The sequence below is a fragment of the Crocodylus siamensis genome, chromosome 5 (genome assembly GCF_052110815.1).
Source record: "Crocodylus siamensis isolate JL-2025a chromosome 5, ASM5211081v1, whole genome shotgun sequence".
Classification (NCBI taxonomy): domain Eukaryota; kingdom Metazoa; phylum Chordata; order Crocodylia; family Crocodylidae; genus Crocodylus; species Crocodylus siamensis.
The window spans coordinates 21510972-21535591 of record NC_143399.1 but is presented as its reverse complement, the minus strand read 5'-3'; the positions used below and the strand labels follow the sequence as shown (position 1 = coordinate 21535591).

General features: G+C 42.9%; 1 protein-coding gene across 4 annotated transcripts in view; it reads right to left on the bottom strand.

Annotated features, from left to right (window-relative positions):
• LOC149863589 (serine/threonine-protein kinase TNNI3K) overlaps window positions 1-24620 on the bottom strand; it is a 212003-nt gene that overhangs the window by 176947 nt on the left and 10436 nt on the right. For 2 of the 4 annotated variants that reach the window (XM_090046881.1, XM_090046882.1), the window contains exons 1-2: window positions 7852-7956; window positions 7012-7120 (exon numbers count right to left, since the gene is read on the bottom strand). In XM_090046881.1, the coding sequence (XP_089903007.1) occupies window positions 7012-7120; window positions 7852-7891 (149 nt within the window). In that variant the 5' untranslated portion in view covers window positions 7892-7956. Of the gene's footprint in view, window positions 1-7011; window positions 7121-7851; window positions 7957-24620 lie in introns of those variants that run through there. The other 2 variants (XM_090046885.1, XM_090046883.1) reach the window with 2 other exon arrangements.

The following is a 24620-nucleotide window of genomic DNA, read 5'->3' as shown; positions in this document are numbered from 1 at the left end:
TCCTGACTACCCATTATAACCTCAGCAAATATTTCTGGTTTCGATTTGCACAATTAAACTTTCTAGTTTTGAACCACATCCTCAGAAAGAAATGCATGTTTGCATGGAAAACTCTGTGGCAGCTGAATGTCACTAATGTATCATGACATTTGAAGCTTAATTTAGGGTTTTAATTTTCTTTTAAACTTTTGGTAAGCCATGCTACATTTTAATATAGCATAATGATTTCATAGTGTTTTTGAGGACATACACTAATGTAGTGAATAATTAAAATGAAGCAATTATTATTAGGATTGTTCTAATAATATATTCCTCAAATAGACTATCCATTCTGACTCATTAAATATGACATTCAGCATTTGCATCTGATGCTCAGATCTTTTTTTAGTAAAAAATACAGAATGTACCAAAAAATAATGTTATAGTCTCTGCAGTTTTATGATTCATTAAGCTGTTTTCTCTGTGTCCAAAACCTTCTTTTGAGTACAGCACATGTCAAAGCCCCCAAAACAGAATTCATTAATAAAGTTAGAACTGGCAATAAAGGAATGAGTAAGTAAAATATATAGTTTTATGAATAAGCATGTGCAATACATTGTTATAATATTGCAAATTATTGACTAGGTATGTTTTACTTCAAATGATTAACTACTGTTGTATTATGGAAAAGTAGTCATAGTTAAGCTTGTACCCATCTTTATGTAGGATGCTATATTTAAATGGTCATTGTAACTTTTGTTTGGGTAACTGATTAAAGCTTCCTAAGTGGCATATTTATTTTTAGGTAAGGCAAAATATTTCTGTAAAGTTTAAAGCAGTGTTCTCAACCAGGGTGCCAAGAGGTCCTTTCACAGGCGCAGTAAGGTGCCACTCAACGTTAACACTGTTAGGTGTACAAACATGGTTCACAAGATAAACCCAGAAATTTCAAATAAGAATCCACAGTGTAAAAAACATACTGGTCTGCCGTGGTCTTCCTGAATTCTTTGCTACAGAAGAATTGCTTTAGTATTTTTCTATAATCAAAAAGAGAGAAAAGTAAGAGCTGGCATTTTCTGATGGATGCCTTTAGTCTAACAAGTGGTGTCTTGAATCTGAAAAGGTTGAGAATTACCCTTTTAAAGGAAAAGGGTCTATTTATTTTTTAATTACAGGTAATTAGTTATGCTGATTAGAATGACTGACTTTTGTCTAATGCTACTCTGCATGCCTTTAGAACAATTTAGCTCATTACTGTCCTTTTAAATATTCTAGGACAGGGACCAGCAACCTTTTACAAGCCACAGGCTGGAACAAGTTGAATCCGGTGTGACATGGGCTGGGTGGCTTCAGCAGCACGTCAACACCAAGGTTGTGTTCCCTGTGCCCACACCAGGGCCAGGCAGATGGGAGCTGCACCCACACTGCCACCATTTCTTCCAGTCTCCTGCTCTCCGGCTGGGGTGCAGGTGCAAGCGAAGGTTTCAATCCCCCTGCCCAGCTGCAGCATGGGCCCAGCTGCAAGCTGCCTGGTCCCAGCATACTTCCATGCTGGCTGGAAGCCACAACTGTGTCACAGCTGGGGAGCGGGGCAGCGGGGGGAGAAGTGGTAGCAGTGCACAGTTGGTAGATACCTGGTCCTGGTGCAGGATCTAGGATCAAAATCAAGCATGATGAAACACTCAGGACACATCAACACTTCGGTGGTATTATGTCTCAGCAGGGATGCTCCCAAAAACACACTGGTGAAGACAGTCTGGAGCATTCCTCTGTGGCTGCTCTTAATACCTTAGCCTTTGGCCTGCTTTAGAGAGGCTATTAGGAACCACCCCCAAATTGCTTCATATCATAAATGCCTTTCTGAACTTGTAGTGAGGGGGAGGCAGGTATGAGAAGAGGTCTGGGGGGAGGCAGTGCTGTGCTCAGGAAGGGCCTGGCTGGGAGAAACCACTGCAGGGCTCTTACCTTGCCCTTGAATACATAGTTAACTTGCACAAGCTTAATAAGTCCACCCTGATTGTCCGTAAGCACTGCATGCCAGTGCTTCGATGCTCTTCTTTATATGTAAACTAATGTAAATGTAAACTACAAGGCCAGAATCAGCTCCTATATTTTAATAAGTTATTCATTTATAGTGGAGATAGAAGACTCTAGACAACTCTGCATTTGCAGAATCTGTATTTACACCACCATAAGGTTGACACTGAACTATTTCAGTTTCATCTTTGGCGGTGGGGAGAGGGAGATGGGAGGTCACTAACAGAATGGAATGAAATACAGAATTTCTGTTCTGAAGGAAATCTGGACCATTCCACGCTTGTGTCCATCCAAAATGGAGACCGAGAATTTAATTTCCATTTTTGTTTCTTGAGAACACAGACTCTGAAAAAATTGGACTTGGAAATGTTGAAACATTTTGTTTAAATGTTTTTATCAAAAAACATGCTGGCATTCTTGAAATCAAATTGCTGCATTTCACTTCACTGTCACGATCCAAAACACTTTGAGTCACTTTAACATTATGCCTCAGGTTTCTAAGCTCAATATTGCTTTGTACCAACTATAGTTTAGGGTCTAAATGCCCCCATGTCCTCCGTTGGAAAGGTTCTATGGTTTATCTGCCTCTCCAATGGCCCTTAGAGACATATGGCTCCTATGAGACACCAGACAGAGTCCGGGGCAGAGGAAAAATACATGTTGCATTATGGAAGGTTTGATCCTCTGGAGAACAAAATCGAGGCAGGAAATGAAGCAAGAAAAACAACTGTCTAATGCAATACACTGATGAGGAAATGCAACTTAACTGAGTCAAAATGAAATTAAGAATTCTGATACAGTTTGAACCAAACTTGAACAATATTTTATTTATATTTTTCTATAGAATAATGCAGTGAAAATCATAATTTTCTTTGCATTTTTGTTGGCAAATCATTCTGATGGAAACTCCTGACCATCTCTTATCACCAGGTTAGAATGGATTATGAAAAGTAAGGTCTCCAGGTTGCCTGGCTCATTACATAAGGAACAATAATTCAAAAAAGTACCAGGAATTTTGCATGAACACAAAAATTAGACCTCTCTCAGAGTACCGACTTGAGTAGGTCCAAGGTAACTTTTTGCATCTGCCTCTTACACAGTAGCTATCAAAACCATAAAGGGAAACCTGGTAGTTTTGTTAATATTTTCTTCATGTAAACTCTTCTGAAATGGAATATTTTGTCTACCATTATGGCAGCATTTTTATCTTCAGTGACTGCTTTTCATTTACCACTTACTTTTTACTAAGGGAAAAAATGTTTTGAGCAGTAGAAGGAAAATCTCATTCTCCCTATATATTTTAGTTCTATACATGTCTTCTCAGGCATATTGTGATTAATGATACCACTGTAAGCTCCATCTATTCTTTAAGGTTTTCCTTAGGGGGTGATTGTGGGAAAGACAAACTCCATGGCCTAGGAGACAAGTCCTTTTTGTTAATTTGTCTTTTATTTTAAAATTCTTGTGGTTTGCATGTTGATGCATTTTGCTGTACACATTGAGATGGATTGATTCACTTGACAGATGGATTTTAAAAGTCTCAAAATACTCAAATACGATCATATTGTATAATTATGTCTCTTGTGTTCTTTTATAGTGCTCAATGATATAAAACTATTGTTAGCATTGAAAAGGACTCTGTCAAGTTCAAAACTCACATATTTCTGAAGACATAATTTCCTTACCTATTTCACTCATAAACCTTATATATGACTAAAAATTTAATTTTTCACCTTTATGGCTATTTGCTTAAACCTTCTTTTAATCATAACCTGGAAAAGTAAAATGTACTTTCAGTTTTTTCTCTTTATAAACTATTTTTAAATCCTTTGCAATTCTCAGACACTAGCAAAGCAGGGAATATTTGCTTGGTTACAAAACCTTAATTGTAAATGAAGCTTAGAGTTACAAAGTCTAAATTCAAGGCTTATTTTAGCCCAAGAGCTTCTTCTAACTCCATCTCCACAAGTGATTCTATCTGTCAGTGTATGCAAATATTCTCTTTTTAGGATAGTTTTTGGGTTGAGGCATTGCACTAAAAGTACACAAATTTGGATCTGATGCCCAGCTTTGCAACAGATCTCCTGTGTAGCCTGGGGCAAGTCACTACATTGTACCTCAGTAACCCTGGTTTAAAATAGGCATAATACTAGTAGAGTACAGCCTGGATACTTGGTAGTGTTAGGTTCATTAGCCCCTTCTGAAGATGAGGGTTTGGAAACCATCCAAGGGCACAGAGGACCATGGCAAACAATTGCATAGAACCACTGTTGTGTTCCAAGTGAGTGAAAAAACAGTGCCTTCAAAGTAAAAGCAGTAGTAAACAGCTGAGAAACTCATCCTTTACTTGGAGACCCATCGTGAATTAAGCAGGTTATGAACCATCCAGATATGAAAGAGCCAGATTTTACCAACCTTGTCTTGTCTTATTTAGATTCTAAATCCTTCAAGATTATGCACTCCGCAGTGCCTAGCATAGTGATTCTCAACCAGGGTGCCATCAGATCTTTTGAAAGGCACTGAAAAGTGTGAGCAGATAAGGAGGTATAAAGAGATATGCAGATAACCTGCAGGTCTGTCTGAACAATACCTCACCCCCAGTGCCCAGCCCCTCTGCAATACAGAAATTAATTTTTCAACTTGGTGCCACTTAATTCCCAAAAGTTGTGGAGGGGTCCAAAGAGGGATGCCTGATGTCCAGTGAAGGGTGCCTCAAGTCCAAAAAGACTGAGAACCACCGGCCAACCAGAATTTTGATTTCTGTAGCAACCTGTAGGTACCACTATAAACTGAACATCGTCACTGAGACTTTCAACACACAAAGGTGGAAAGCACATCTTTTCTGTGCAATAGTACTCTGACAGCACAGGACACCATATGATAATATAAAGAGCAATTATTTCATTCCCTGCCCTCAAGCTCTACTTTTGCCTCTAGCAGAAGAACAGTTACACTTCCTGGAGGCTACTTCTTTGTAATACATATCACATGATGTAAAATGCCCCAAACCCCTCTTAAACAGTTACTCAGATAGATGTATGTACAAGAATGGGTTTGAGGTTCTTTATGGGAAACATTTTTCAGCCCAAAACCACCTTGTCAGAACACTGGAAAGAAAATGTCATTTAAAAATAATCTCTGTTGTAACTCACATGTTCTGGAGAATAATTTAGTGGCCCAGTACATGTTTTATCATCCTATTTATTTTCAAGTAATCTGATGACCACATTCTTCATGACCTCCAACAACCAGCCATTTTCTCAGCATTAACTTTTTTCTTTCATGCAAAATTTCATGCAAATTTCTTCCATGTGGGAGGATTTGATTACCCTCATTTGATATTCTTCTCAGAGATGGAAAACAAAAGCGAATAATTATTCCATTATTTTTATTGTAGTAAAAGAGCTATGGTCTTCAAACCAGATTCTGATCTGGGATGCTCACAAGAAGACTGACTAATTCTGTTGCCTGCTGTTGTAGGGCAGGTGATAGAGTTGAACCTGTTGATTGATGCTTCAACTCTCACCATACAGATTCAGTATTTAACTGCCCTGACTGGATTAATAGGTTACATGGTGTATTATCTGACCGGATAAACCTGGTTTATCTAGGCTTTCCTGAGAAAATGACTGCAATTATGAATTTGAAATTCACTTTTAGAAAATATTCCTACAAGGAGACTATTTTGCAAATGTAATTCTGTCACATGATCAAAAAAAAGTATGCATACTGCTAAAGGAAATCCATGTACAGTTCTAAATTTGTATTAAAATATTGGCAGTATTCAATCAGAACAAATAAAAAATTAGTGGCCTTAATCTTGGTACTAAAAGGAGAGACACTAGCTCAGAATTATTAGAAATGATTTTTAAAAACACATAGCAGGAAAGAGACTTTCTATTTGTGCATGTTGTTGTCATAACTGGAGACATTTGGAATTACATCATTCAATATAAATCTTCATTTAAAAGTGAATTATTATTTCTAAGTATCATATTCACCCAAATGCAAGACTACTTTGAATTTTAAATAACCCGTCAACAATTAGATTTTATTTGAAAAATTTATAAATTTGTTATGTTTCCATGTATAGAACTGCAAGGTTCTTTGGGTAGATGTGATATCTTTCATTAGACCAACTGAGTAGTTGGAAAAAAGTTATTTGCAAGCTTTTGGGTGCAATCACCCTTCTTCAGGGATAGAAAGTCTCTCCATCCCCCCGCACCCCCGTTGATCTAATAAAAGATATCACATCTACCCAAAGAACTTTGCCTGTCTATGTCCTTAGACCAACACGGCTACAAACAAAAACCCAGCATGTATAGAACCTAATTATCAGAGGATCATCGTAGATGTTTCCTTCCCCCAGCCCCCCGGCAGCAGGCAAAGCCACACCAGGGGGCATATGGTAAAGGGGCCAAGTGGCTCCCTTGCCCCGTGGCCCCTCCCATCTGTCCCTCCTGTAGCCTGCCCTCCACCCAGTGCAGATCTGCCTCCATCCCTGCAGCCTCTATCACCCTGGAACCTCTCTCCTCCCACCTGCCTCCTGCAGCCTTTGCCCCCCTGTGTGATACCCATAGCCTCTACCCCTCCCCAGCTGCTTACTGTCAGGCGCAGTTCTAGGTTTATTCCCTCCTGGACATGGAGCACACGGAAGATCTAGCATTAGCCATTGCCCAACCGTGCAGCAACAACTTGGGACCAGAGCTGCTGGCTCTGCTCCAAGGGGACAGAAGCTCCCAGGGGCAAGTGGGAGGCAATGTCTACAGGGGACAAGTAGAAAGGGGGGTAAAAGTTGCTGTGGCTTTGACTCTGGCCTCAACCTGGGCTCAGGGCTGGAGTCAGAGTTGCAGCAACTCCCTTTCCCCCACCTCTGCCTTATACGCAAATTCAAGATGAGGGGCTTTTCCCCCCCTCCAGATGAATAGGAGAAATCTTGAGTCTTAGATTTGAGTAAGTGCTGTACGTAATAAGCAGCTTGCCAAAATACCTTACCTAAACACATGTTTCAGTTCTGTTAGCTCCTTCTCTTTGATCTTCAAGTCATCTTCTAATCTCTCTATGATTATAGCATATGATTCACTAACTTTCTTCTTCCATTCATCTAACAAAGAAAAGCAAATGTGTTTCACGATATCTTTGAGTGTCATAAAAAAACAGAACACAGATCACAACCTACCAGTAATCAAATAACTCACCTTTAATATGTGTCTAATTATAATTATTTTCTTACTAACACTTGCAGTTTCAATTATGGACATTTACTGTTAAAATGTGGTATTAAGTATTATACAAAAGTTTACTTATTTTACCTTGTGTAACCAATATTGTCATATATACACATAACTCATGTATAGGATATAAAATTAACTTATATCTAGGCTATAAAACAGATTACAGATATATCACAGATATATGTATGAATATTCACATATATATGAATCTTTTGGAAAATGTATTTCATTTTAATAATGAGAAGCTTAGTCCAGAGGATTATATTTGTTAGTTCTTACATCCTAAATATTAACATAGATGCACAGAATAAAAATAGAGCTAATGTTTGTAATTTTCTACTAATGAAATATTAATTAAATCAGCACAATAGGCTAATCTAATATGATCTAACAGTCTGTAGAAATTTGCTGGCTTCCTCCCTTTCTTTCACAGACACCATACGTGATCTGAGTCAAGCCATTCTTCTTGTAGACCAGAAACAATACCATCTCATATCCTTGAACCCAGAAGTAAATTAGCAATGAGTAATTTGCTAAAATTACATTTGCCACTTGTTGATGCATATATAGTATATTGCATTAAAGAAGCAACGTTAATTACCAGTGCAAGTTTGGGTTGGTCTAGATTTATAATTCCCCATTTGTTCAATATTTCTTCTTTGTTTCAGAAAAGTTCTTGCAGTAATATGATTCCTTGTTCAAGTGCAGTGACAGTCTTACTGAAAAATACTTTGATAGTCTCTGGCTAAAAATAAACTGTGCGCCAAATGGAATGTCATGCAACAATGACACAGAGCAAAACAGTGTGTGCTATCAAGTGTAAAATAATAAAGGTAACTAAACAGTTTGTTTAAAATACAGTGTCAAAAAAATAAATTGCAAATGTTTCAATAGAAATATTCACTTCTATCTCTTGATTACCTATTCAGGGGCCTGAGGAAAAATTAACAACCTGTCCCCAGATTGGTGTAGAGAAATGAACTAAGGGGACTGAACTCTAATAATCAACTATGGGTAGATTACTTCTGAGTACACATCTTTCTTATGTTTGCATAGCTTAATGTGCCATTGAAGTGCCATTAATTTTAACTGAAAGGCTGATTGGTTCACCCCAAAACCTTAAAGATACTGTATAGGCACCCACTGTTGTATATTTGGGGTAATATTTATCCGCATAGAGCTGACAGCAGTATTGGCACCACATTCACAATGGAGGCTTTCAACCCCAGATTACTGATAGTGAACAAACCTACTCTGGAGACTGCTTGCTGGCCAACACTGGCACTCCAAAAGGAATGAGAGATGGAGGCAGCATGTGCAAATAGACTTTCTACCACCCTGGATGGGCCTGCTGACATAAACTGATGGAACTGAGACACTGAACATGGCTCGCTGAAGGAAGAAGATTAGTTTAGTTATCTCCAAGGCTATAAAAATTACAAACAACCAGGTTAATGGATACATTTTTCTTCTAATCTGTATAGACTGTCAGGCTCAGAATTCAGTTTAACATGAGTCTGCTTCTCTGTCTATCTGTGTTTTACCTGTCTTACACTACTTGCCTCATCACCCACTATTTGACTATCTTTACATTCATTTTATTCGTTCATCTGTGTTGCTCTTTACCTTTATGTTGGTATTTTTTAATAAATATTTAAAGCAATATCACCAATGTTTGAATGCCTATGGGTTGACCTTGACAACTGCTCTGGATAAAAGTTCTTAACCAAAGAATTCCAGGTAAGATACCAGCAACATGTGCACAGAATATATATACATACATAAAACCTTCAGCATGCTACATCCCATTGTAAACAAACTAGTGCTCCTGAGATATTTGTTTAGCACAGCATGAGTGCATCAGTTTATTTGCACTGATTTACACAGAAAACCAAGGACATATTTTTAAATACTTTGAGCTGCTTTGACAATATGTTCTGTGATATGCACCCAAATACAGGAGAAGAGACATAGGCCTCTTAACTGATATTCCACATCCAGTTGCCAAGCAACTAGAAGAGCTATAAGTGTATTACCATAATGGGTGTCTATTTTCCCCCTGCTTTTATTAGATTAAGATTTCTTTCTTTTCCCAAATTCCTAAAGTGTAACTGTGGGCCCCCATCTAACAGTACATGCTGCGTGAACCTTTCCCCATGCATTAAAACATAATATAAAGAAAGGGCTGACAATAAATACGTATACATTGGCCTCTCTCTTCCACTGTAAACTTAATGGAGAACAAGATTAATAAGCACATTGATGTGTCTTTGTATTAATGCAACTTTTAAACTCATTTTGCTGACTCATCTATATGTTGGGGGGGTTATTATTAGGAGATTTTTCTTTTATATCAATGGAAATAAGATCTGGCCTTCCGCAGAAACCATTTCTTTAAGAGGAATTATCTTATAGGATGGGCCTGGTGTTAGAAGCTGCAGTTGATATAATGAAAATATACCTGAGCTTAGAAATAACAGTGTGACTTCAACATGAGCTAGCTAGCTTACATATCATTAGCTGTGTTGCACAGTAGCCTTGAGCTCCATACGAGCAAATGGCCTGAGTATTTACTTAGCATCTTCTGCAGGGTTTTACAGGCTATGCTCAGCTCTGTATAGTCAAGACTACACTGCTAGCAGTACCTGAGGCTTAAAGCTAAACTGGGTATCTCCATGGGAGCTTCATCCACTGCATCTGGCCCCACTGGTAGGGAGCAGAATATTTCTTCAAACCTCCATGTCCCATTTTCTACACCTGTATAATAGGGACAGTCGTACAGACTTGCCTTTGTAGTATTCCATGTGATCAAGTAGCAAAAGTAAAACTAGTGACACAGAACTCAAGAGGGCTTGGGTTCTTGAACCTGGACTCTCAGCAGACCCATAAGGGCCATAAAAGGCCATTTCACTACAGCACCTAGCCTGAGTTGAGTGAGAGCCTAATGAGAGTGACCACATTAGGGAACACCATGAGGCACACAAGGCCACTACATTACCATTTGATTTGTTGCAACTCATCTGCTGCACCCCATCTGCCTTAGTAGCTAGTTTCAGCAGTGCCTGAACTCCTCTCATCTCACTTCCAGAACAGAAACCTCAAGGTCAGAGTACCAGTTAACTTGAACTAGACATTTTTTTTAGGGTCTGGGCAAGGGCAAAACTCAAGGCAGCTGAAGCTGACACTGCAGCAAAGACCTTCTTTGACTAGGCCTTGGTATCAAGGGAATCCACATGGTCTTACTCTCTTCATCTTGCATGATTAGGAGTGCTTCCTCACTGAGCACATGGCTACTTCTTCCCAAATACTACCTGAGCTGAGATGTTGCTCCCTGAAGGAAACAACAAATGGGCAACAGCTGCTGCAGGGGAGGAGGAGGAGGCTGCTCCATAGCACTCCTGGCAGCCAGTCATTTCTTCAGCGCCAGCTAATTATGGCAGTCATGACAACTGAGGATAGAGCCCAAAGATCAATGACTGTCCTGTCTGCAACTAGGCTTGTGGGAGGGGGGCGTGTTGCCTTCCTTGTGTGTCACGTTCGATCCACTTCCTAGAATCATCTTTTATCCAACACATTCCTTGCTGTGGCAGTCTTTCACTGTCCCTTCTGCTCTGTTCCCTATGCCATGTTCTGGGGTTTTTCTCCTTTTAAATGAGAAGCTTTATGGTGCAATGTGTGGATGTCCTTGAGGAGAAATGGCTACTGCAAACGCAAGGAACAAGCCTTGCTAGCCAGGGAGGAGGGGATCACTTCCAGCTCTGTGCTCCTAATTGTCCTACAAGTACATCCTGCTGAACAGCAGTTAATGTGCATTCACATATGCATAGTGAATACTGGTTAACACTGACAAATGATCAACATCTGATTAATATTCCAGAATCATTCATATGGGGTTAGGCACAGCACACACCCCAGGGAAACGCAAGTTAAAGGAAGTCACCCTTTTCTATTCACCTGACTTTTCATTTTGAGGAACAACATTGTGGCTTCAACAGCCAATCATAACAACAACTCTCAGAGCAAATGCCAAAAGAAAGCATGCAATGAACAACCTATGGCCTAAATGTCATTTATTTATAGATTCACAGATGTTAGGGTCAGAAGGGACCTCAATAGATCATCGAGTCCGACACCCTGCATAGACAGGAAAGTGCTGGGTTCAGATGACCCTAGCCTGATGCCCATGCAACCTCCTCTTGAAGACCCCCAGGGTAGGGGACAGCACCACCTCTCCTGGGAGTCCATTCCAGACCTCGGCCACTCTAAATGTGAAGAAGTTCCTCCTAATGTCCAGTCTAAATCTGCTCTCTGCTTGTTTATGGCCATTATTTCTTGGGACCCCCGGGGTGCCTTGGTGAGTAGAGCCTCACCAATTCCCTTCTGCGCCCCCATGATGAATTTGTAGGCATCCACAAGGTCACCTCTCAACCTTCTCTTGCGAGTGCCCTAGTGTCTCCTCGTAGGGCTTGGCCTGCAAGCCCTTAATCATACGAGTGGCCCTCTGGACCCTCTCCAGGTTATCCACGTCCCTCTTGAAATGTGGCGCCCAAAACTGCACGCAGTATTTCAACTGTGGTCTGACCAGTGCCTGATAGAGGGGAAGTATCACCTCCTTGGTTGTGTTTGTCATGCATCTGCTGATTCATGATAGAGTGCAATTAGCTTTGCTGATGACTTCGACACACTGATGACTCACGTTCATCTTCGAGTCCACTAGGACTCCAAGATCACTTTCCGCTTCCATGCTACCAAGCAGGTCATTTCCTAGGCAGTAGGTGTGCTGGACATTTTTCCTCCCTAGGTGCAGCACTTTGCATTTCTCCTTGTAAAATTGCATTCTATTTATTTGAAGTGCTGGCTGAATAATTAAAACTAATGAGCACAATGGTAAAAAAAAGCCACAAACAAACAAAAAATAGGGTGTCTGTATTGATTGCACTGTTATTCCAGTCTTAATTAACATCTATATAATTAGTACTAAAAATCCAAGAGCAATGTTTTTCAGTGAACACACTACAGGTATAATGTCTATAGATTACTCAGCTGCACATAATTCTATCATGTTTTTAAAGTTGTGTTCCTGTCCCCTGTTATGTTTGAAAATGTGCAGTCTTACAAATGTACATTCTGAGGAGTTCTTCACATGGAGGCTTTACAGAAGAAGGCCTTTGAAATTACTTTTACTTCAAATTAATTCCTTTTCACTCTAAGAATATATCCATTTTGATCATCTGTGTGGAAGGGCTGTAAGTCATTGTTACCCATTTCAGCATTTTTCCAATAACATTCAGTTGTGTCAATGATAATGAAAAGACCTTTAAAATAAAACACATTATTATGAAAATAAAATATGTGGGACTCAATATCCCATATAATGAAACAGGTGTTTACAATGGTTCCTCTGTGACAGTGGATTAAAAGAAGTGCACAAAAAAAGTACTTCTATTTTTGTTACCACAATATAACAATGGCATTTGCACAGGGATTAATCTTCCACATGCTATCTACTGAGCTGTGAGTAGACAGGGGAGAGAAACTGAAGCTTTATGCCTTAGAGATTTAGGAACAAGAACAGGATGGAATCACCAAGCTAATTTATTACAGCTAAATTCATTCTCCAAGTCTATAGGGTTTCTTGTGAAAGCCAAATGATTGTTAATACTTTCTACCACTCTTCTCAAACCCTCCCTTCTCTCCCCATCATCCCCCAGTCTTTCTGGCACTTACATCTTTCAGGCTTTCATTTGTTTTTTAAACTGCCACTCCTGATATTCTTTTTTAAGTGCCCAATTTCTCAGACTTCAATTTCCTGCCTAAAAGGTTACTGAAATAATCCTCCCCTCTCAAATTTCATAGTATAATATATACAGTATGGATAAATCTCTGTTCATTATAGCATGCTCTCAAAGCATTCAGGGAAATCATTAGGATGATGTTCATTATGAGCCCTATTATTGCACTACACAGCAAAACTAATTAAATAAAGAAAGCTGACATGAATAAAATCATTAAACACTCATCTTGGCTTTATTTGAGCCTGTACCAGCCTGCACAATAACATTTGAGGATGGATGGAAGCCAGGCAATGATCTAGAGACCTAGACAAATACTATCTGCATCCGTCTAGCAAACCCAGCTACCGCTCACTGAATCAAATCCCGCATTCCTGATGGAACAGGCCTTTAAAAAAAACCAACCCAAATTCTTGTTTTCTAGAAAGTAAAGGGTTCATTATTCCTGCCTCAGTGAAGGCTCCACCACTGGATCCTTAGTGCTCCAAACAGAGAATGCAATATATTTACAGGTATCAGGTATACTGGTAGGGACAGGGGACTAGAAATCAGCAAATCTTGAATTATAATCCTGTTGTTACATTTTTTTTTTGGGTGTTTTTTTGCAATGCTAGGCTACAGTTTCCCCTGTATAAATAGAGATAATTGTAATCAGCTACCTAAAAAGTGAGTTGCAGGAATGGGGAAAAATGAACTGTTTGTAATGCTACATAAGTAACAAGATAATTAAAAAGGTGTAAATTCATTTTAGGATATAGAGAACCAAGTAAGTTACAGCTAGCTAGAAAGGGGTAGCAACTTACTGTATGTCAGCTCCTCCATGATAACTGCTCATAGCTCACAGTAAATGAAAGCTTAGCCATCAGTGAAACCAAAATTGCCCGGTTTAGCTTTCACTTACCACAGGGTAAGAGTTGGCAGGGTAAGAGTTGGGAGGAACTAATGCATAGTAGCCCCCTACTCCCTTTTAATTTACATTGTTTGTTTATCCATATTTTTAGCAAGCCCATATTTGGTAGATGCCCAGTCCTACCTCCATTGACTTGGATGGGAGGTAGATCATATGATAAGATGGACCCCATCGTGAGTCAGCTTGGCCCATGGTTGTTCCATAAGGAAGGTCAATCATTCCACGGAAAGCTCTGAAATCGAACCCCCGCCCCCAGTCTATATTAGAATAAAACTTCTAAATGTCCACAGAGCCAGAATGCCCTGCTTTTGTTTGGAAAAAATAAAATAGCATTTTGTTTCCTTTTCAAAATGAAATGAATGAGGTTCATTGAGCTGCCTGGACACCTCACACTCCTGTTCCTAGGCACTTCTACAGCCACAAAGCTGGCAGCCCTGACTCAAGATGACCTTACATCCCCCATGTGTCTCAGCTCCTGCTTAGGCTCTCAGGGCTGCCAAGCTTCCTGCTCCACAGCAACCGATCAGGGAGGCTAGTGGGGAGGTAAGTGAACTGGCAAGAAGCCTGGTTTCTGCTAGAAGAGTCAACAAAATTGATGACATTCTGGTCCCCTCATCAGCCCTGTGAGTTGGAATAAGCTGAAAGAAAAAGGCAATATTTCTGTTATGCATCCCTAGGTGCTGAGAATTTCCATTTGAAAAGGGACTTTGTTATTTTTTTGCTGTCTTCTCCTCTCACTGCTTTCACTCTGTTAGATTAATAATTTGTACTGCAGTGGGGCTTGCAGGCTCCAGATGAGATCAGGACCTCATTATGTCAGGTGCTGGTCAAATATGCAGCAAGAGACTTCCAGCCTCAACAACTTACATTCCAGATAAAGTGGGGGAAGTGAAAGAGGCATGCAGTGCTTAGGTTGTGGAGGTAGAATAAAAATAAGGTCTCTAAGGATCTCTAAGCTCTTTTTATGACTCCATTTTTGTTTCATACCCTGCCCCCAGGGTGTTGCAGTCTCATTCCTCCACACCTCATTTCTTTTGGATAGTCTTCTGCAACTTACCTCTGCCAGGTCACTTGAAGTAACCCAGCATTACTTGGTCACATTTAAATAATAAAAGCCAGTGTTCTTAAAACCCAAGATGTTAACATTGTATTCCTGGGCAGATCTAAGATTTTGAAAATGGGGGTGGCAGATAGTGAGGCACATCATCACATACCAACTCTTATTGTTCTCTAGTTAAAGAGAAACTAGATGGTTTACTAATATGGCAAGGGGCTAGCACTCCATTATTCAGTTTTAAGATCAAAGCAAAAATATTACTACTGGAATGTGCACTAATTTGCTATATGGTATATAAAGTTTAAGAAAACACAACAAACCAGGCAAAAATTAGTCAAAATAGTCAAAAGTCATTAGTCCTGTAGTAAAATGTACATCTCTCATTCAGATTAATAAAACAGAAGCTAGCCTCTTTGAGCATGTTGATACCACCCCCAATACTTTGTAGTCAGTCATTTCTACGTCTGAGTTAAGGTTTTTATCTAGAACTAGAAGTCTGCAGGGCTGTGAAGTAGGAAAAAAAATGGCATTTCCAGGAATGACTAACAGACAGCAGAATTGCAGAAAAGAGGATAGTTTTAAATAGTGGAACCTCAAGACCATTAAAAATGAAATAGGGTCATTAATATCTATGGTGTAAAGAAAAATTGGCAGGAATCAGGCACAATATGGTGACAAATCACAAAGTAAATTGACTCTTTCAGCACTGCCTGAATAGAAATACTGCTGCCTCTCCCAGGCAGTACAGTTTGGGTGAAGAAGGAATCAAATGGGGAGTGTAACTGCACCATGGCACCCTTCCTAGATCTGCCCAATTGTATCTCAATCAGCCATTACACAAACAGCAAACACAAACCTGGCTGGAGTGTGTTTCTTTCTCATACTGGTAAAACTTTACTCCTATTAATATAGTCTATTGAAATCAGTGACAGTATTCATGACAGTCAAGGTGTAAATACTGCGTGAGTAAGGATTCAGAATCTGGACTACAGTATTTCCTTCCCCTTTCTTGTTTTGTTCGTTTTGCTAATTACTGAGTTCCTAAAACATGTCAATAATGCTTTCACTTCTATTTATGTAATCTGGACTCTAAACATGTAAGTTTAATGGCATACTCATAAAACACCATACCTATCTATAGCACTGTATAAATAACACAAGCAACAAAGAATACTCTTATTTGAACTGAAGATTCTGTATCTGTATACTAAAGGTAGAGCATGGTGCCACGTTAAAGACTGATTCAGAAAGGCATAACTCACTGATCAAGTCTTTGAGACCTTCTACCCTACCCTGCCTTCTGCCTGACTTTAGTATAATACAGGTAACTGCTTCTTTTATGACACTGATATCAAAAGTGTACAAATACTGAGTACTGCTCAAATTTACCGCATTCTGGAGGAAAGGCTTTGCAGCATGACTCAAAAATGGTATTATAACATCAACTTTGGAATGACAGTTCCTTCCTGCTATTTTCCTTCAAAAGCCCTGTATTATACTGCTAGTTTCCCTTCTCCAGTGAGCCAGTACTGCTTCCCTCATGACCTGCCAAATTAAAAAAAAAGTTCAAATAGCCACAATAAGCATGTAAAAGTTCAGGAGTTACAAGACAAATTCTAACTTTGACTGTTTCAGGAAATCAGATTCCCAGTGGAGTGAAAAAAAACCCTTTTGTTGCATCAGTATGGTACCAGGTATAAGATCCTGCCTCTAGACATTATCCTTGAAAAATGTTGTGGACCAATACAGAATTGTCAACAAAAAATAAACACTTACCGCATCATGCCATGGGTCAGGAATAGAAATCCCAGCAAAGTTAATGGAAAGATATGGTTTGAAACAATCTAAAGCATTCCATAGTATCCAGCAGTTGGCAACTGATATAGATATACTAACATTGCATTGATTATGGTCAGATATGTGCTTCTATTCCCAGTGTCACCATTACTAATGAGCAGGGCTCTGGAATTTCCATTTGCCACAAACAAAAGCAGTAAAATCCAGATTTATTCATTTTAAGGAGGAAACTCAGATTTTCTCTTTCAAAGTAGAAAAGCATGGGAAATGGTGGGTTTCCCCTTGCAGCTTGGCAATGTTCCAGCCTGCAAGGAGCTGGGGGGAGTGGGAGAAGGATATTTCGCAGGGAGCACCATGAATATATGTGCATATACATGTGCACATGGCCACCAGGCAACCTGAAGAGCAGCTCTGCACAGCTAAGTCTGGTGGTGGGGGAGTGGGAATCGAAGCTCACATAGCGGGTGGTGGTGGGGAGTTGGGTTGGGCTGGGGCTGCTGCCCAGCTGGGGCGATGTGTGGGACTTGGAGCCCACAGCTGGAATGCACGGTGGCAGGGCCTGGGTGGAAAGCGGGTCAGAGCCGTGAGTGGCTTGCCTGGAGGTGACAGGGAAGCTGGCTCCTCACTGCTATGTGCAGTCTTGGGGGATGATGTGGGGCATGTGCCTCCCAGATTTGTGCATGGGGCAGGGGCAAAAGCAGGGCTGCCTGCTGCCAGCTCAGGCTTCCTACCCTGCTGCCCTCCCCCGGGTCCTCCACAGCCCAGTGACTGGGACCCAGCATGGCAGAGCAGATTGGGGCGGGGAAGCTTGGTGCTGCCATAAGCCCCATGTTGCTGCAAGCCCCATGCCTCCACGGCAAAGAACCCCCTGCCTGCCCAGCTGCAGCAGGGGGTGGTAGCACAAAGTTGTGCTCCTTGCTCCTGCTGGGTGGGCAGGGGGTACCTTGCCATGACAGCACAGAGCTCCCAGCAACAGCAATGAGCTTCCCAGCCTGGTCCTGTGTCGCGGCCCGATGCTGGTCGGCCAGATCTGAGAAGAGGTTCTAGAGATTCCTGGGTTGGATCGTGGAGAAGGTTTATTTAAACAGCCATGTTTAACAGCAGAGGGGTGGTCACAAATAACAATAAAACACAAAATATGACTATAACATACAACAAAAAAACCATAAACATATGTCAATGGCACTTATCAATCAGAGTCAGTTGCCAAGTGTGCGCGCTTTCTGTCCAATTAGGTTTTGTCAGCCTCTCATAAGTCAGGCATCCCTGAGTTTGTGAGCTGACTCTGGCTGGTGAGGCATGGTCCAGTGCGATCCTCGTCACGACCCCAACAGTCCTGCTCTTCCCTGTCATGCTGTGTCCTGCTTACTGGACTGTGGAGGCACTGGCAGGAGGGCAGCAGGGCAGGAAGCCTCGAGTTCACAGTGAGCAGCCCACATCTGCCCCCCCCACAATGGGCTCTGCTCCAGCCGTGCCACCTGTGGAGGGAGGAGGAGCTGGGCTCTACTCTGCCATACTTGCCTCCTCCTGTGGGCAGCAGCTGGGGCTTGGGTGCTGCTGGGGGGCAAGGGGCCTGTGGACCCTGGAGCTGTGGGGGCAGAAGGCTGGGAGTGGGGAGTGAGGGGCACCAGCAGAACCCAGGGGGCTGTGGGTTGGGAGTGAAGGGCACCAGGAAGGCTGTGGAGCTGTGGGTTGGGATTGAGGGGCAGGCCAGGGCCCTGGAATATCAGAGCTGCTCAGTGCCACAAAGTAGGGGCGTGGGCGGGGATAGCTACAGCTGGACCCACAGCCTGGTGAGCAAAGGGGGCAGGGGTAGCTCTCATTTTCTATGACAAAAAACCCAAAAATCAAATGCCAAATATTACAGGTATTTATAATTTTTTTTTATTATAGAAATTGGGGCACAGGTAGGCTGCCAAATTGCTTTAAATTGTAAGTAAAGATTTCCCTCGATTTATGCAGTACATGCATTCCCAAAGAATGGCACATAAATTGAATTTGCATAAAGTGAACCCACTTTACAATGTAACAAATAGGGAAAGGTTCCCATGGTGGTGAGGGAGGGAGTGAGGCTGGGACTAGAGAAGGGGCAGGGGGAGGGGTGGCACTCCTGGGGCTGTACAAGGCAGCAAAGCAAAGGGAACTGAACAGCACTCACCCCAGCCCTGGTTGCAGCAGCCCCAGGAGCAGCCAATGCCAGCTGCATCGTGCTCTGGTGCAGACAGCTGGTGTCGGCTGCTCCTGGGGCCACTTCAGCATGGGCTGGGGTGAGTGCTGAGCTGTCCAGGGCTCCACTTGTCCGCACTCACCTCAGTCCATGCTGGAGTGGCTCTGGGAGCAGTTGACACCAGCTGCCTGCATCAGGGCATGGTGCAGCCCAGAGGCGAGTGTGGACAAGCAGAGCCCAGGCGCGGGGTTGGGGGAACAGGCGGAGCATGGTGCAGCCCAGCAGCTACAGGTAGCTGGTGCTGGCCACTCCTGGGGCCGTTGCAGCTGGGGCTGGGGTGAGTGGGGCCATGGCCTTTTCCCCTCCCCCCACAGACTTACCTGCTTGGGTTGGGGGGAAGGGGGGCATCTATGCTGATTGTATAAGAGCAAATTTACCTCACATATAACGAATTATGGGTCTAAATATGCTAGTCGCATAAGAGCAAATTTGCATATAAAGAACCCGCATAAATTGAGGGAAACCTGTATATCAATAAAATATTGTGTTCAACTGACACCAGCCCCTGTTCACAGCGCAGGTTCGTGGTTGCAGCCTGCTCTTTGCTCTGACTTTTCAGTCCTATTTGACCCCAGTGCATCGCTTGCACCTGCGGTGCCCTCTGCAGGCTCATGGTCAAACAAACCCTGCCTGGACATTAAGGATGGTGAGTGACCCCAGGAGCGTGGGGTCGCAAGACTTTCCTGGCTCCTGGACACTGCCTGCACCTACTTTCTGTGGGGCAGGGTTCCTTGTAATCACTGCTCAGCTGGGTCACACCCCAGCAACCTCATCTCCTTGCCTCCTGCCTCCTCTCTCCTTGCTGGCTTCTGACGGTGTCTTTAAATCCCCCACGGTGGCAGCTGTGGCTGACGTCATCAGCTGGCCGCCACTGAGCTTGATTGAAAGCTGCTTGAAAAGCTGGTGCAGCGCTGGTTCACATGACCCACCTGGTGGCCTGGCTTGACTATCAGGTAATTTTTTGGGGGCCAAGTCCCCAGGTCTGTCTCCCAGAGCATCGGGGTTTGTCCCTGCCACTTCCGGTCCCTGAGAGTGGCTCCTACTGCCACAGTTTTAATAATGTAGTAATCTCATAATTTTGTGACACAATCATTTCAATGTCAGTAAGGAGTGTAACACCAAGTTATGGGTTCATCAGAATTACTGGGCCAAAACTGTCTATTGTGGAAGTTAAATTAATGGATGCTTACATGAGCAAGTACTTATGCATGAGAAATCCACAATTTGGTCTTTAAAATGTGTATATACAGTTAATGCTTTGTTTTTTTGTGTGTGCACATAGGATGAAAAATTAAGAGAAATTACAGGTTATGGAAACGATTGTTACGGAATTGTTTTTCAAATGTATACAAAACTTGATTGCATCTTAAATACTAGACATGTTGTAAAACCATATGAATTTCTGCCCCATATGCAGTAATATAAGGAAACCTAGTAACACTGACCAAAATTTACTTTCTAAAAGATCAAGGCTAAAATACACAGTGTAGAAAGCAATCATGAAATGTCACAAACCTTTAAAGAAGTCTAATCCTTCTCACCCAGCAAATGAAATCTACGTTTATCCCATTACAAAAGATTTTCTTTTATTAAGTTCTCTGCCTCAAGATGTAAATGTTTTATTTCCTCTTAGGGCAGCGCATTGACATGCTACAGAGACGTGCTAAATGAGACTGGACATGAAACACCTTGCTAGTTCACAAAGGAAAAGTAGCAGATATTTTAGGAATCTATTCAGAAATGAGAGAAATATTTTAAAAAATCTTTTTAATCTTGCTTAGCTACAAATGGCTCAAGTCTATCACGCATTCTTATGTAGACATAAGAAACATTTGCTCAACAAAACATGCAGCGCATTTAATTCAGACAACTGTTTAGAACAACTAGTCTACTTTACAAATATTTGAACTACACAAACTAAAACTGAAACAAAGGATCTTGTATAGAAAAGGTTACTGTGCATCAACGTGCGTCCATGCATTATATTGTGTCTGTGTGAAAGGCCATATTTCATAAACATGAATAAAATTGTATGACAGACAACAATGTCATGGTAACTCGGCAGAGGACAACAGCTGTAAAGGCTTTTTCTGTTTCAGCTATTGATAATGTGACAAGTCACAGGGGAAGATATTACTAGCTTGGGTGAGAATCACAAAATTGGGTTTTTCATTAGTTTCCTTAAGTAGCATAAAGTCTGCAGTGTCAGAAAGTTTATAATCGATGACAGCTCTGTACTTTCATCTACCTGGCATAGTTATTTTGTTTTTTACTTGAGTGTTCTGAAGCCTCGTCTGCGAAAGGAGATATATAACTCAAGTAAATACACAAATAAATACAAATACTGCCCTTATCAGAGTGAGAGAGGTTACCACAGCGGCATTTGTGTTCTTTGCTCAGAAGAAAGGACACCACAAAGCAGTAGCATGCTGGGGGTCTTTGAGGAAAGCAATTATGAGGAGCACTATTCCTTCTCTGCTGTAGGAATCTGTTATTGGCCAACACAACCTGGTCCAGATTACAAGGAGAATGGAGCCACGCACAGGGTTTTCCACATGCTCCCTGACCCTCTTCATTCACTCTACTGTCACCTCCATAATAATAGACACAATGCCTGCTACTATCTCATTCCTACAGCAGAGATGCACAGTGTAAGAGGAGAAAAACCAGGAGGGTGACTTCTTATTTATGCTTCTGCACAGGCAAGATCTGGTCACAAGCTGGTCCACAGTTGGTATGACTAGTAGAAAGGTTGTATACTCCAGTAAGAGAATGAAGACAATGTACTTCTTATTTTTAATGGGCAGTCACACTACTATAAAAGGATGCTATTCAATATGAATGGGCAATCACACTGCTGTAGAAGGATGCTATTCAGGATGCAAAAGGATGGCAGAATAGGTCCCTAAATCATTAAGGATACCAAATAGATGACACTAAGCTTATCCACTACTTTTTATGGGGGTTAACACATAAAACAGTTTTTGAAGTCCCTACCTCAAGCTGCTTGATTTAAAAGTGAACAAGAACCAAGTTGAGGGGGAAAAAAAATTAGGCACAGATCTATGAATGTACTTTTGTATTGGAAGGCTTCAGAGTAACGTTGCCTGAATAAGTTATATCCGTACTGCAACAAGCTTCATTGAGCTTGGCACCTGACCAGCTCCCAATAGCACAGGTGCACTAGTAGGTTTGCTAACAGGCCCTGAACTTAATGGCTCCACTGAATAAGAAATCCCTGTTGAGGACAATTATTTTCTTTGTCATTATTAACAGCTCTGTTTGTAAAATTAAGTAGTGGAAGCAGAGGAAGCCATGTGGATTATAAACACACAAACACACATATTAGGGATGTGTGAAGCTTTGGGTGCTGATTTGATTCACAGGAGATTCGGCCCAATTTGGTGGCCAAATTTCTGAATCTGAATAGGATCAGGGGACCAATTAAAAGTTCCAGACTGATTTGAAGCTCTCTGTATTGATTTGGAAAAGAGTCACAGAGCTTCAGTGATTCAGGGAGTTCCTGCTAGCTGCAGCAGGGAGCTGGACCTGGACTCTGCGGGTGCATCCACACGAGCGCGCATGTGCCCGTTGCCCCACCTGAAACTCCTTTGAAGCAGGGCAACAGGCACGTGCAGGAACAAAAACATATTATCCGGGGGTCTAAAAAAGATCAATGTTTAAAAAAGCTGGGCAGGTACGGTCCCTGACCGTGCCCTGAGGCAACCGGAGGCTGGGTCCTCCATGGAGACACTGACTGCCAGAGCATCTCTATGGTCGGTCCCTCACGCTGGTGCTGAAACACGGGGCCGGCCAGGCCACGTTTTAGCACCAGGGCTCCGGTGCCAGTGAGTAAGGGGTTGTGGGGGCTGGAGGAGGGCGGAGGGGACCCCCAACGGCCCCGCCCACTCCTCCAGTGCCCCTGAAGCCCCTGACCACTGCCGTGGCCAGCCCCTCCCCCTGCCAACTCCCCTGAGGCCCATACAACCCCAGCTGGGGCTGGCTCCTCCCCTCACCAGTCCCCGAGGCCCCTCCCCCTGCTGGAGATGGCCCCTCCCCCTGCCAGTCCCTGAGGCACCCAACCCCTGCTGCAGCCAGCCCCCCCAGGCCCCTGGCCCCTGCCCTGGTTGGCCCCATCCCTTCAAGTCCCCTGAACCCTGCCCCCTCACCCCATAGTTTAAAAAACCCAACTCCCCCCTCCCCTATACTTACCTGCAGTCTGGCTGCATCTGGCTGACTGGGGCCCCGCCCGCACAGCGTGGGTGACAGCCCCAGCGGCACCAGCCCAGGCCCTGCTGCTCCTTCACTGCCCTGGGGGGCTCTGCCCGGAGGCCCTGGAGCCCCTCCCACCCCTGCTTATTAGGTAAGCAGAGGCTTTTTTCCCCCATTTTTTTTCCTGATTTTTGTCTGGGTTTTTTTAAGTGATGGCACCTGGGGTTGTGGGGGTAGCCATGGGGGCCTGGGGGTGCAAGTTGGGGGGGGGTGAGGCTGGATGGGGCAGTCATTGGGGGGCACTGCAGCAACTGGTGGGGGATGGGGCCAGGTGGGGCAGCAACTGGGGGGCTGGGATGGGGCATATGAGCCTTGCAAGCTGGGTGGTAGCCCCTGTGGGAGCCATTTAGACCCCACTGGGGGGCCATACCCCTTGTGTGGGGGCTGAATCTCCTGTTGGGGGGCATATCCCTTGTGGGGGGTTGAACCTACTGTTGGGGGCCCTTACCCGTTTTGGGGTTGAACCCACTGTTAGAAGGTCAAACCCCCTGTTGGGGGGGCATACCCCTTGTGTGGGGGCTGAATCCTGTTGGGGGCCCATACCCCTTGTGTGAGGGTTGAACTCCCTGTTGGGGGAGCTTACCCCTTGTGAGAGGGTCTAACCCCCTGTTGGGGAGCCCAACACCTTGTGTGGGGGCCACTGCCCTGTGGGAGTGCAGCAAAACATGTATTCATGAATTTATAAAACATGTATTTAGAGGTCATTTTATTATTATAAGAGACTTGCTTTAACACTGGAAGATATATCAATAAAACATTGTCCAACTGATCACTGTCTGTTTTGCTCTCCGTCTTTATAGTGTTCATTTTATTTGTGGGGGAACATGGATTTGGGGGTATTTTACAGAGTGAATTTGGGATTTTTTTAAATCAGTGATTTTTTAGTTTTCCAATAGGGAACACCAGAATTCCTGCTAGGGCAGCCAGTGGCAGGACCCTGTCTGCTCAGAACTGGCACCTTGGACCCATCTGGCTGTGGCTGACCTCCTGGACAAATGGGGCCAGGAGAACGTGTGTTGACAGTTCAAAGCAGGCCACCACACCTGGAACATCTTCTGGGTGATAGCTGCCCAGATGGCCAGGCAAAGGGCACAAATGCCAGTAGTGCCACACAACGCCCAACCTTGCAACCGCAGTCCGCTGGCAGCTGGCTGAGAGGGGCAGATGCCTCTACTAGCTGTGTAGTCCTCATCTGAGTCTGGCAGGTGCACAGCAGGTTACAGCCAGGCAGCAGCCCTCACTTCCAGACTGCTGCAGTGGGCAGAGGATGCAGGGAACTCTCAAAGCTGCTTGAGCAGTCCAGCTAGCACAAGGG